At 40.0% G+C, this 13,806-nt stretch overlaps 1 protein-coding gene across 1 annotated transcript in view; it reads left to right on the plus strand.

Annotated features, from left to right (window-relative positions):
* HDAC8 (histone deacetylase 8) overlaps window positions 1-13,806 on the plus strand; it is a 210,412-nt gene that overhangs the window by 2,474 nt on the left and 194,132 nt on the right. The window contains exons 3-4 of the mRNA XM_054695891.1: window positions 774-904; window positions 3,182-3,323. Of these exons, the coding sequence (XP_054551866.1) occupies window positions 774-904; window positions 3,182-3,323 (273 nt within the window). The remainder of the gene's footprint in view (window positions 1-773; window positions 905-3,181; window positions 3,324-13,806) is intronic.

A 13,806-nucleotide genomic window follows, 5' to 3' on the forward strand; every position in this document is an offset into this window, starting at 1 on the left:
TTGTCACTTCTTGTGAGGAACTCATTGAGAGCTTCTGAGGGAAGCCCAGTTCCAACCTTTTGCCCCTTCTCTCCTTCTTCTCAGGCAGATGTGAGGGGCCAAATATAAAAACTTTTACATTTTGGGCTACCTTTATTTTAACCATTTATATCAATAATAATGATGGTTATCCACAAAGGATTTTCATGTATGTTACCATTTAATCTCACACAATCCCATAAATGTCCCTACTTTACAGATATGGAAACTGACTTAAAGAATTGTCAACTTATCTGAGGTTATAAAGCTGATAACACAGAGTAAGAACAGGAACCCAGTCCTCTGGGTCTGAATTTAAGATTCATACCAATATGGCTATCTTAAAAAAATAGTTTGAAAGGATTATATGATCCAATTATGAACTGATTCAAATAAAACTATCTCTGCCTACTGGTTTGTCATAGATGTTGTAATTCACAGAATAAAGTCTGTCCATTTCCTGATTATTTAACTTAAATATAATTACTCACTTTTTAAAAACCTGCCTGTACACTCAAGAGAAAAATCTGTCCTCCCACCCCTTATTAATGGAGTCATTACCGTAGATGTAAGAAGTGAAGACTCTAGTGTAGTAGAACAGGGTGTGTTTATTTTACTTCAGTCCACTGGAACCAGAAGGTGGGGGTTGTATTTTCTGCTCAGACTGCTGGCTCCTGCTGCCGGCTCCTGCTGCCAGCTCCTGGTACACGGTGGGTCTGACTCATTCACCTCTCTTTGTTCTCTGTTATTACTAGGATAGTTAAGCCCAAAGTGGCGTCAATGGAGGAGATGGCCACCTTCCACACTGATGCCTATCTGCAGCATCTCCAGAAGGTTAGCCAAGAAGGAGATGATGATCATCCGGACTCCATAGAATATGGGCTAGGTAAAGTCATTAGGGGCAAGGATGCAAGATGGACAATATCCATCTAGAGTTTGCAACTACTTAATCTTTTGTAATTTGGATGATGGTCTTTATTTTTTCATTTTTTATTAACTTTTTTTCTTACATTGCTGTAGTTCCCACAGTTCCCCCACCACCATATCACTGTGAACCATGCATGATGGACTTTGACACAGTCCAGTCTTTTTTTTTTTTTTAAAGATTTATTTGTTTGTTTGTTTGTTTGTTTATTTGTTTATACAAGCACTGGGTACAATCAGAAGCACGGGAGGGTGAGAGAATTCACCGGAGCCAGAGCGGGGAGCAGAGCAGGCAGAAGGACTGAAGCACACTGCTGAGGGGAGCAGCGGGCTGCAGGAGAGGTCTGCGTGCCATGTGGGACCCTCCTCCAGTGGCCGGGGAGCTTTGCAACCCAGCGCTCAACCGCTGAGCCACCGGGGAGGCCCCCTGACACAGGCTTAATCTTGTTTAGCCTTATCACTTAACAAGTAAACCATATCTATGGGTTGAGCAAAACTGAAGATGAATCAGATGGAGGAAAACATTTCAGTTGCTTATGCCTAGATAATGGTGCCCAGATTGGGTGTGGCTGTTTAGGCATTGTACATGTGCTGTATATATGTTGATTTAACTGTTCTGAGGCCTGATGTTTTAACTTGAGTACAGATTTATGTTCTGGTTCACTTTACTACCCCATCTCCCATTGAACAGCTGCATTTTCAAAAATTGTGACTAGCCAACAGAATAATCTAGACAATAGCATGATTTGGTAGCACACTGGACTGGAGAATGCAGTTGGGGGTCAAAAGACCTGGGTCCCAGACCTGGCTCTTTGTGGTCATAGATAAGAAATATTGCCTCTCAGGCCTCAGTTTCTCCATCTGCAGGATGTGACTAGTTAATCTTGAAGAAGTTTAGCCTTTTTACCTCTAGTAATTTTTTAAAATTCTTTACCCAACATTGGAGATGTTTCTCTCTCATTTATAGGTAACATTAGCACAGTAGCTTTTTGGCAGGGTCTGTTGTCACCTAAATCCATTCCTTTTAATAGGGTTCTGTATTCAATTCCAGTCTGTGGAGAAAGTTTCCCCCCATACCACTAAGCAATGGCGTTGGACCCCAGCTGGGTGTCCTGCATTTCAACTCAATTCTGACACTGTCTACCTAGAGATAACAGATTCCACAGGTCAACGGCTATGTCCCACAAGACCCCCCTCCACTTCAGCCACCAATCTCACACCCAAGTTGTTAGCTGTGCTTCTGATAGATAAGCTACAAACTGGAGGCTCCATTAACCCCTTCCAACTCAGGATGCCAACTGCAAGTCCAGGTTGTTATCTGTACTTCTCAGCTACTGGCTATAAATCAGAAGCGCCCATGACTCCCTCCTTGGATTTGATTAATTTACTAGTACTCAGGAGACCCATTTATTCACTATATTTACTTATAAAAAGATAAAATTTAGCAACAGTCAGATGGATGAAATGCACAGGGGAAAAGACAAGGACCATGCCCTCTCCACATACGCATCTCCATGTGTTTACCAACTGGAAACTCCCCAAATCCTCTCCTTTAGGATTTTTATGGAAGTTTTATTACATAGGCATAATTGATGAAATCAGTGGCCAGTCATTAGTGACTGAACTCAATCTCCAACCCTCTGTCAGAAGGTTGGCTCCTCGGGTGATCAGCCCCCACCTTAGGCACCTTCCAAAAGTCAACTCATTAACATAACAAAAGACTTCTGTATGGCTTTTAACACTTAGGCAATTCCTAGAGTTTTTAAAAGCTTTGTGCTAGAAACAATGATTAAGACCAAATATATACAGTTGACCCTTAAACAATGAAGGAATTAGGACTTCCAACTCCCAGTGCAGTAAAAATCCACATCTAACTTTTGACTCCCTCAAAGCTTAACTAACAGCTAGCTGTTGAAGGGAAACCTTACCAATAATATAAATAGTGGTTTAACATATATTTTGTGTATTATATGCATTATATACTGTATTCTTACAACAAAGTAAAATGAAGAGAATGTTAAGAAAATCATAAGGAAGAGAAAATGCATTTACAGTACTGTATTTATTGATACCATCTGTTCCTGTCTTCAGTTTACAAGGAAATTCACATATGAGTGTAGCCATTCGTTCAAAGCTGCATTGTTCAGGGTCGACTGTATTTCATATTATAAATAAAAAAATCACGTCTTCTCTTTTTATACTTCTTCTTTTAAAAAGTTCTTCTGATATTTGCCCTAAGGTTATGACTGCCCAGCCACTGAAGGAATATTTGACTACGCAGCAGCAGTAGGAGGGGCCACAATCACAGCTGCCCAGTGCCTGATTGATGGAATGTGCAAAGTAGCAATTAATTGGTCCGGAGGGTGGCATCACGCAAAGAAGTAAGAAAATGACCTTTCTGCTTTCTGCCTCTTTCCCTTGAGTCATTGTACACGCATACATAACTTTCAGTTATGTACACTCTTTTTTTTTTAAAGATTTATTTATTTATACAAGAACCAGGGTATAGGCCAGATGTGCGGGAGGGTGAGAGGATTCATTAGAGACAGAGCGGGGAACAGAACAGGCAGACTGACTGAAATACACTGCTGAGGGGAGCAGTGGCGAGACAGGTGAGGTCTGCTTTACCATGTGGGATTCTTGCTGGCCGACCGGGATTGAACCTGCGCTGCAGAGGCTGTGGACAGCTTCACAGTGCAGCGCTCAACCGCATGCACCACCAGGGAGGCCCAGTTATGTACACTCATTGCATTGGCAATTACTGGGAGACTTGTATAGATAGCACTACTAGACATTCTGAAGAGATACCAGTGCCAATTATGATTGTAAATAAAAGAAGATGAGATAATATGGTGGGAAGCACACTGTTGAGAGTCAGGACACCAGTGCTCTTTTTGATACCAGCTGAACATATGTATGAGCTCTAGAGACTTAGCAATAGGAAGAAATTAATCCTGGAAGGCTTAGAAGAGGTGAATTTTAGAGCCAGTTCTTAAAAAACTTGGCAAACATTTTCAAATAGGTGGAGAAGAGATGAGAATCGATTTTAACCAAAAGATTGAAGAAACAAGGAGGCCTATTTATGCATCCATCTCTGAGGAATCTGGCAGCCACAATCTAGATGTCACTCTAAGGAAAAAGGACTTGTGAAACAGTTGTTCTTATATGCTACTTGGAGTTAAAGGAAAAGTTCATTTGGAGTTTTGTGTATCATTTCAACTAGCTATCTTCTGCTAGATAGCTTTAAAGTCTGACAAGGAGTGCTGGGCCTTATTCAGCATTTGGAATCTTGTTTGATAATGTCTGTAAAATTTAATATATGTTGGAGGAGGAGGATTTTTATTATTTAAAAAGATTTATTTTTATACAAGAATTGGGATACAGGTCAGCGGTGCGGGAGGGTGAGAGGATTCACCAGAGACAGAGCCGGGAGCAGAACAGGCAGCTGGACCAAAATACACTGCTGAGGGGAGCAGGGGGCAAGACAGGAGAGGTCTGCCGCGCCATGTGGGTATCTCCCTGGCCGGCCGGGAATCGAACCCTCGCTGCAGAGGAAGAGGACAGCTTCACAGTGCTGCGCTCAACCCACTGCGCCACCAGGGAGGCCCAGGAGCATTTTTAAAACTGAACTTATCAATGTGCTATGTGAGTGATATGAAGCAGCAGTTGTGACTGTTGCGAATGCATCATTCACAAGCCAGTTGTTTGTATTCTTGGCCGTGAACTTGGTACTCCATAGTGCTCTTGATTCAAGTGAAAACAACAGTCTTTTTTTACAGAATAAAACCTTGAGCACACTTTTAGCATATTCGGGTTAAGATGATAACATGGACTACTTTTCATCAAAACAACATTTTGTGATCAAGGAAATCCATGGGAATGTTTGCAACTAGAAGCTACTGGTGAGCCGATGGAGCAAATGGTGCCAATATTTAGTAATGAATTTTATGTGGCCTTAAAAACAAAGAGAAACAGCCTGCATTTTGTTAGCTTTTACTCTATTTTTAAAAATTCAAAGTAAAAACAGTGATACCTAAGGAAAAAAAAATGACCACCTGTCCTTCAAGCTACAGATAAAAGGAGAAAAAAAAAAAACACTTCTCTGAACCAAGGAATTCTATACTCTTTTGTACTTAGTGAATTGAGAAGAAAGGTAGTGTGGTTTCATGGAGAATGCCTCATCCCGGGAGTCCAATCTAGTTTCTGCATGTGGTTCTGGGGACTCATATATTTAAATTCACTGCTTTAAAGCCTGCTATGACCTGGGTCAGTTTCCAGTGGAATACTCAGATACCTGACACTTCTTATCATGGTTTTGCTGCCAGAGGATGAGTGCTCTGTCTTGAGCCAATCATGGATGCTTCTGGGCTGCTTGTAGCCGAGGCATACCTACCCACCCTCCATTATCTTACTCTTTCAAAAAACTCTCAGCTGACCTTGCCTGGAAACAAATGCCTGTGGTGAATGCAAATTACAGAGAGTCTAAGGATTGCCTCACCCAAGTCAGGTCCAAGTTCCAAGGGGTTCTCGGGCACCTTTAGAACCTCTCTGCACATGGATTATAGGCAGTTGTCTATAAACTTAATTTTAGCCAGCATTTATGTTACCACAATATTTGTATAAATGTCCCCTGCCCAAATACATATACAGACTCATATGTGCTATTTATTCATTCGACATGCATTGACTAAGCACCTACTATCTGTCAGGTATATGTTTATCATCACTAATAAAAAGAGATATAGAGGGCCTCCCCGGTGGCGCAGCGGTTGAGCGCTGGGTTGCGAGGCTGCCCGCTGCCTCTGCGACGCCGGTTCGATTCCCGGCTGCTCCCCGGCCACCGGAGGAGGGTCCCACATGGCGTGCAGACCTCTCCTGCCGCCCGCTGCTCCCCTCAGCAGTGTACTTCGGTCCTTCTGCCTGCTCTGCTCCCCGCTCTGGCTCTGGTGAATTCTCTCACCCTCCCGCGCTTCTGACTGTACCCAGTGCATGTACAAACAAAACAAACGAACAAATAAATAAATAAATAAATAAAACATGCCTGTATAAAAGAAAAAAAAAAAGAGATATAGAAATCGAAGCGTGCTACATTTTTTCCCCTACTAATTTGAAGAACACTTCAAAATACCTAGGTACTGACAGGGTGAAATTGACACACTCTTTTTGAAAACATTGGAAATAAGTTTTAAAAAGTAGGAGAAATGTTCAGATCCAGTGATACTATTCTTAGAAATCTAGTCGAAGGAAATAAACTAATCCTGTCTTCAAGAAATTCATATCTTGACGGAAAGACAGCAAATGACTGCATTTGAAAGCTAAAGAAAAATGACTTTCAAAAAAATTCTGCAAAAGAACAGTAATGAGAATGCTTTTAGACATTAGACAGAGAAAACTAATAATGAAAACACTGCTAGCACTGGTGTAAGATTAGACAGGTGATGTTATACTACACTCCCTCAAGAGACTGTTTCGTGAAAGAATTTCATCTATTGTAAAGGAGACATTGTAAATGAGTGGGAGTGGAAAGGATTATTCAGTAACTGATATTGTGACAGCTGGTAGTATTAATGCCCTCATCTTCCGTATTAAGCTAAAATAAGTAGCCGCTGCTTTGAAGAGTTAAATACAAAAAAGCAAATTTACAAAAAAAAGAATATCGGGGCCTCCCCTGGTGGTGCAGCAGTTGAACGCTGGGTTGAGAAGCTGCCCACAGCCTCTGCAGTGCCAGTTCGATCCCCAGCCGCCGGGCGAGGGTCCAACATGGTGTGCAGACCTCTCCTGCCGCCCGCTGCTGCCCTCAGCAGTGTACTTCATCAGTCTGCCTGTTCTACTCTCCGCTCTGGCTCTGGTGAATTCTCTCACCTTCCCGTGCCTCTGACTGTACCCAGTGCTTGTATAAATAAATAAATAGATTAATTGATTAATTAAAAAAAAAGAATATCAAGCTTCTAAAGGGGAATAGTTTTTCTATAGTTAGATTTTAGGATACACACTGATTTTTGTCTTTTGCATGCCGATAATTCGTTCTCTCTATTTTAAGGGGCATTTTATTTACCTTGTACCTTTCCATAAAACTGAACATAAGAGTCTCCTATCTTCTTTTTCCAGTTTTTCCAGAGTAGATATAATTTGTTCCAACAAGTTTTCATTATTGCTTTAGCATGTTGTCATGTATGACCCACTTGGTTTCTTGAAAGGATAAAATATGGTTGCTATAGACACTGCTAAATCTGTCTTACATTTATTTTGCTGGTGGAAGATAGAAAACAAGATTTGAGATTTAGCAAAGTAGCTTTGTAATGACAAGAATGTTTATAGTTTATCTTGGAATGTGCTGAGCCTTGAATCCTTTATATTTTTATAAGTGGTTGTGTTTCAAGTTAATTTTCTTTTTATTTTTGTTGAGATAATGTTGGTTTACAACCCTGTATATGTTTTAGGGGTATAGGTTTACACCTCTTCAAATGCATGTTGTACATGACACCTACCACTAAAGCTTCAATATTCCTCCAACACAGTCTGTTGGGCCCCTCCACTTTGCTCTCACCCATCCTCTTCCTCTGGTAGCGTCAGTGCTAGTCAGATTCTAAGGGTTTGTTTTTGTGTATTCTTTTATTTTTTTTTTTATATTCCATGTATGAGTGAAATCATCTAGTATTCGTCTTTCTCCTTCTGATTTATTTTGCTTAGCATAATCCTCTCCATTTCCATCCATGTTGATGCAAATGGCAAGATTTCATCTTGTCTTATAGTTGAGAAATGTTCTGTTGTGTGTATATGCCATATCTCCCTTATCCACTCGTCTCTTGTTGGGCATTTAGGTTATTTCCATAACCTGGCTATTGTAAATGGTGCTACAATGAAAATAGGAGTGCACATATCACTTCAAATTAGTGTCTTTGTATTCTTCAGAGAGATAACTAGGAGTGGGATTGCTGGATCATATGTTGAATCTACTGTTAATATTTTGAGAAACCTCCTGTAGGGTAAATAAAAGGTATCAGGCTTTTTTGCCCTCCCATCAGGATTGATGATGGAACCCTGTGGTCCTGAATGCATGCCTGATGGCGGGCACCTGGAGCAGGGTGTGGACATACGTAGGTGGGTACACCTGGGCTGAGAGACTGGGCTTGTAAGGACAGTGTCATGGGGACGTCAGCAGAATGCAAAAAGAATGGAAGAGTAAAAATCAAAATCAACAAGCAGCTATGAACCAGAGACACACTATGGGGGGGGTGGGAGGGAGGAGGGATTAGGGTCAAAATACGGGGGGTGGGAATTGTAGGGACTATAACCAAGATGAAAATGCGTACATTGAACAAAAATGAAAAATGATGTAAAAATTATATAAAATAAAAAAATAAAAAATAAAAAAATAAGGAAAAAAAATGAACGGAAGAGAGTGAAAGGAGCAGAGCAGTAAAGGCCACGAGAGAATGCCCAAGAGCCCAGAAAAGAGTGAAGATTCACTGGGGGCTAGGTGGCCTGCCAGCCTCCTGGCCCCTGGCACCCCTGCCTGCCGTGTACCTGGTAAATACCAATAAAAGTCCGCAAAAGCCTGGAACTTCTCCTTTACTCAGTCTGCTTGGGTCATAGAGACCCTGCTCTGTGCTCTTCCTGGCGCTACACCTCCACACTGTTTTTCATTAGGATTGGACCACTGTACATACCAACCCATAGTGCACGAAGCTTCCTTTTCCTCCACAACCTCACCAACCCTTGTTGTTTCTGTTTATATTTACGTGGGCCGTTCTCACAGTGTGAGGTGGAATCTCATTGTGGTTTTGATTTGCATTTCCTTGATGGTAAATTGTGAGCATTTTTAATGTGCTTGTTCGCTATCTGTATGTCTTTGGAGAATTGTCTATTTAACTCTTCTGCCCATTTTTTGATTGGGTTCTTTGTTTTCATTGAGTCATGTGAGTTCCTTGTAGATCTTGGATTAACCTTGTTGGATATATGCGGGACAAATATCTTCTCTCATTTGGCAGGGTGTCTTTGATTTAATGATAGTTTATTTTGCTGTTCAGAGGCTTATTAGTTTGATTTAGTCCTATTTCTTTATTTTTTGCTTTTGTTTCCCTCACCGTGGAGTTGAGACCCATAGATGTCATTGAAGCCAGTGTTGCACAGTAATTGACCCCTGTTTTATGAACTTATGGTTTCAGGTCTTACATTCAGTCCATCTTGAATTAATTTTTTGTGTATGGTATAATGTAGTGGTCTAGTCTCTGTCTTTTGCATGTGGCTATACAGTTTTTCCAGCACCATTTGTTGAAGGGACTTTTCTTGCTTCATTGCTCTTGTCTCCAAAAAGCAAAAATTTTTAAAAGATTTATTTATATATGTATACAAGAACTGGGGTACAGGCCAGAGTTTTGGGGGGGAAGGTGAGAGGATTCACCAGAGAGAGTGGGGGAACAGAACAGGCATATTGACTGAACTACACTGCTGAGGGGAGCAGCGGGTGAGTCAGGAGAGGTCTGCTGCACCATGTAGGTAGCTCCCTGGGATTGAACTTGTGCTGTTGTGGCTGCAGATAGCTTCATAGTTTGTGTCTTAACCCCTTGTACTACCAGGGAGGCCCCCAAAAAGCAAATTTTAAGATTGTATGCACACTGCAATTACAACCTTATAAAAGACATGCTTATAAGAAAAAAAATCAGTGGGAATGAGAATGATAATAGTGTTTGTGTTAGAATGGGAGAATTACTGATGACTTAAAAAATAGTTTTATCCAGTTTTCAAAATTTCTGTAGTGATAATTTATTTTTACAGCTAAATTTTTACCAAAAAAGAGGCAAAAAGTTATGACAAATATAACAAAGGGTTAAAAATATTTAATTTAGTATTTAAATCCCTAGTATATAGATAAATGGGCAAAGGCATGAACTGGCAATTCACAAAAGAGGAAGCAAATGATAAATGAACAAAAAATGTTAAACACTGCTAATAATTTAAGGAAGTGCAATTGAATTATATGCACATGTTTATATTTTCTTCCTACCAAATCTGAGCCAAAAAAGAAAGCTCTCTAACTTGTATCATCTATTACTCTTGGTAGTATATTATAAGGTACTAAACCAATGTAAACTATGGAAAATCTATGTATGTGAAATTGACAATTTATCTTACATAGCAAAAGGTGGGACAGTAAGGAAACAAATGTTCAACAGCAGAATGGTTAGGTAGTGTACTGCAATACTCTACTTGATGAATTATTAAATAACCTTTCAAAATGTGTTTAGGACAACTGCATAAGAAGAAAAATTGTGTATCCTATACTGTTGACTTTATGAAAAATATATATGAAAAGTATCTTAGAAATACAACAAATTACAACACAATGTGACTTTATGAGGACGATGATATACCAATTGCTATATATCCATGATATATTGATATGTATATATATTTGCACTTTTTTCTGTTTCCTATATTTTCTCTAATGTCATTATATTGCTTTTATCAATAAAGTCTTTTATAATAAAAACTGCTTGAAAATAGGTAGGAAACAGTTAGAGCATGCTTGTTGTATGCGAGAGTGATGTACAAGGCAGTGGGGTATAACTACCTTCCCATTGGTGGGACTGGAGAATTACAAGCAGGGGGAATAATAAAAGCACAGCAGAGGGAAAGTATGGAGCATTTGGAGAGCTGCAAATAGTTCAATGTGGCCACACAATGTGAGAGCAAATAGAGAAAGACCAGATGATAAAGGTTTTGTAAATCCTGTTGAGGTGTTAGACTTTTTCTCTGGTGCCAGTAATGATTTACTTAATTTTAAGAAAGGCAGTTATGTGCTGTTGAATTGGAGGGAAATGAGGCTAAAGCAAAAGTGAAGGCTACTGCAATTGTTCATTTAACAAACATTTATTAAGTACTTGCTATGTGCCAAGTGCTAAAGAAATAAAGAGATGTACAGGAGATTCTTATTTTTTTAAGAGGCAAAAATAGATTTTTATTCACTTATTTGTTGAGGTAAAATTGGTTTTCAACACTGTATGTGATTCAGAGATATAGGATCAAACCTCTTAGATGTATGTTATCACACCACACCCACCAACAAGGCACCCATAATCCTCCACCATAGTCCATTGGATCCTTTGCCCCCTGTGCTCATCATCCACTTCCTACCCCCTTTGGTAGCCTCAATCCTATAGTCAGACTTCCAGGGTTTGTTATTGGTTTGATTCTGCCTGACCTTTTTTTGTTTGTTTATTTCTCTGTATTTCACATATATAGTGAAACCATGCGATTTTTGTCTTTCTCCTTCTGACTTATTTCATTTAGCACATCTAACAAAGGTTTGATCTTCAAAATCTACAAAAAACAAACAAGCTCACACAACTCAACAAAAAGAAAACAGGGCCTCCCTAGAGGCGCAGGTGGGTGAGCTCAGCGCTGTGAGGCTGTCCGCTGCCTCTGCAGTGTGTTTTCGATCCCAGTTGGCCTGGGAGATAGATACCCACATGGTGCGGCAGACCTCTCCTGTCTCACCTGCTGCTCCCCATCGGCAGTGTATTTCAGTCAGTCTGCCTGTTCTGTTCCCCGCTCTGTCTCTGGTGAATTTTCTCACCCTCCTACACATCTGGTCTATACCCCTGTTCTTCTATGCATGAATAAATAACTAACTAACTAACTAACTAACTAACTAAATAAATAAATAAATAAATAAATAAATAAAAAGAACAGAGAGGGCCTCCCCTGGTGGCACAGCGGTTGAGCGCTGGGTTGCGAGGCTGCCCGCAGTCTCTGCAGTGCCAGTTCGATCCCTGGCCACCGGCAAGGGTCCCACAAAAAAAAAAAAAAGAAAAAAAAGAACATAGAACCCAATAAAAAAAACTGGCCGAGGAGCTCAATAGGCACCTCTGCAAAGAAGACGTACAGATGACCAACACGTGCATCAAAAATGCTCATCATTACTTATCATCAGGGAAATGTGGATCAAAATCCCAATGAGATACCACCTTATACCTGTGAGAACAGATTATATCAAGAAACCAAAACCAAGGGCCTCTCTGGTTGTGCAGGAGTTAAAGTCTTTGATCGCCGGCCAGGGAGCTGACCCACATATGGTGCAGCAGACCTCTCCTGTCTTGTCTGCTGCTCCCCTCAGCAGTGTATTTCAGTCAGTCTGCCTGTTCTGTTCCCCACTCTGTCTCTGGTGAATCCTTTTACCTCCCACACCTCTGGCCTACACCCCAGTTCTTATATGCATAAATAATTAAAAAAGAAATCTTTTTTTAAAAAAGAAAGAAACCTTCTAATTTCAGAAAGTATAAGGCTCTCTTAAAGCCCATGTGTGGGATCTCTGGTTAAGAACCTTGGCTTTAGACAATGAGGAATCACTGAAGGAATTTTTAGCCAAGAGCAGGCAACATGATCAGATTTGTATTTTAGGAATATGAGTCTAGCGAAAGTTGGCAGATAAATCCAGGTGGAAGGAACACTGTTGATAGACACAACTGTAAGGACCTTATTGAAATAATCTACCCAACAGTAGGTGAAAGCAAGTGGTAATGAGCATAGAAGAGGGAGCAAATTAAAAAGCCATTTAGTAGATGGACTATATAGTAACAGTAATAATTAGATATAAATGATAAGGAAGGGGTAGTCTAGATTTCCTGTGTAGGTAACTGAGTAAATTGTGTTACCATTAACCAAGAAAAGTATGGGTTGAGAGCTGATATGCTTACAGAACATATAATTAAACATGTATATTAGAGAGCTGATAATCATGTCCAAGCCAGGGCTTATCAGACCTTAATGTGCATATGAAATACCTGGGGATCTTATTAAAATGTGGATTCTAACTGAGGAGGTCTGAGATAGAAGCTCAGGATCTGCATTTCTAACAAAATCCCAGGTAATGCCAGTCTGTAGACAGTACTTGTAGTAGCAAGTCTGGATCTCAGGAGAATCATCATCAGTGAATGTACAGATTTGAGAGTCAACAATATGATAGATTATAATTAAAACTAAGGAAATAGGTGTGCTCGCTTTGGCAGCACATATACTAAAACTAAGGAAATAGGTAAAATCACCAAAAAAAATGTACTAATATGGGCAAATAAAAGAAGTACTGGGCCTTGTGGAAAGTCAGTTTTTACAGAGCAGGTGGAAGATGGAAGGCCTACAAAGGTGTCTTGAGAAGAAATGATCAGAAAGATAGGAAGGGAATCAGAAAAAACTTACCACACAAACAAAAAAAATGATCCTCATGCTGCATAGAGCACCTTGATATTCACCCACAAGGGAGCAAAACTTGAATCTTAGCGGAGGGAAGGCAAAAAAATGTTACAATGGTTTATGGTTTTTCAAACTGCCATAGTACATAAAAAGATGTTCAATATATCTGTGCTGTTAAAATTTCAGGATGGATCAGTTAGGAAAAGGTGTCTGAAAAGACTCCTTGGGTGAGGGAGTGATAATGAAAAAATGGTTGAAAAACTGTATTATAGAGAAGTAAAGTAAGATTTATCATTAAAGAAATTATGGTGAAGACTTCAAAGGAAAAGGAGTAAGCCATGGAGGCAAGGATGTGAAAGGCACTTCAGAAGGCCGCAACCACATTTGCCAAAGCAGAGTAATGTAAAGTAATTTGGAGGATTTTGGCAACTACATGTTACTTGGTATTGCTGGAGGTTTCAGATACAAAGTTGATAATGGCACAAGATGAAATAGAGAAGTAGGAAGTGAGTTGTGAAGGGCTTTGTGTATATCGAAATTGTCCAGTTGAAAAACACAGATTTCTAGATTTCTCTGAGAGATGTTGAGCAGGTGGTTAGAGTAGTGCACTGGAGCCTGAACTTTCAAACTCTAGAGACGATTCTGATACACATACTTTGAGAAACTCTTCTA

Source organism: Talpa occidentalis, unplaced genomic scaffold (genome assembly GCF_014898055.3).
Source record: "Talpa occidentalis isolate TD23 unplaced genomic scaffold, MPIMG_talOcc4v2.1 talOcc4.15, whole genome shotgun sequence".
Taxonomy (NCBI): Eukaryota; Metazoa; Chordata; class Mammalia; order Eulipotyphla; family Talpidae; genus Talpa; species Talpa occidentalis.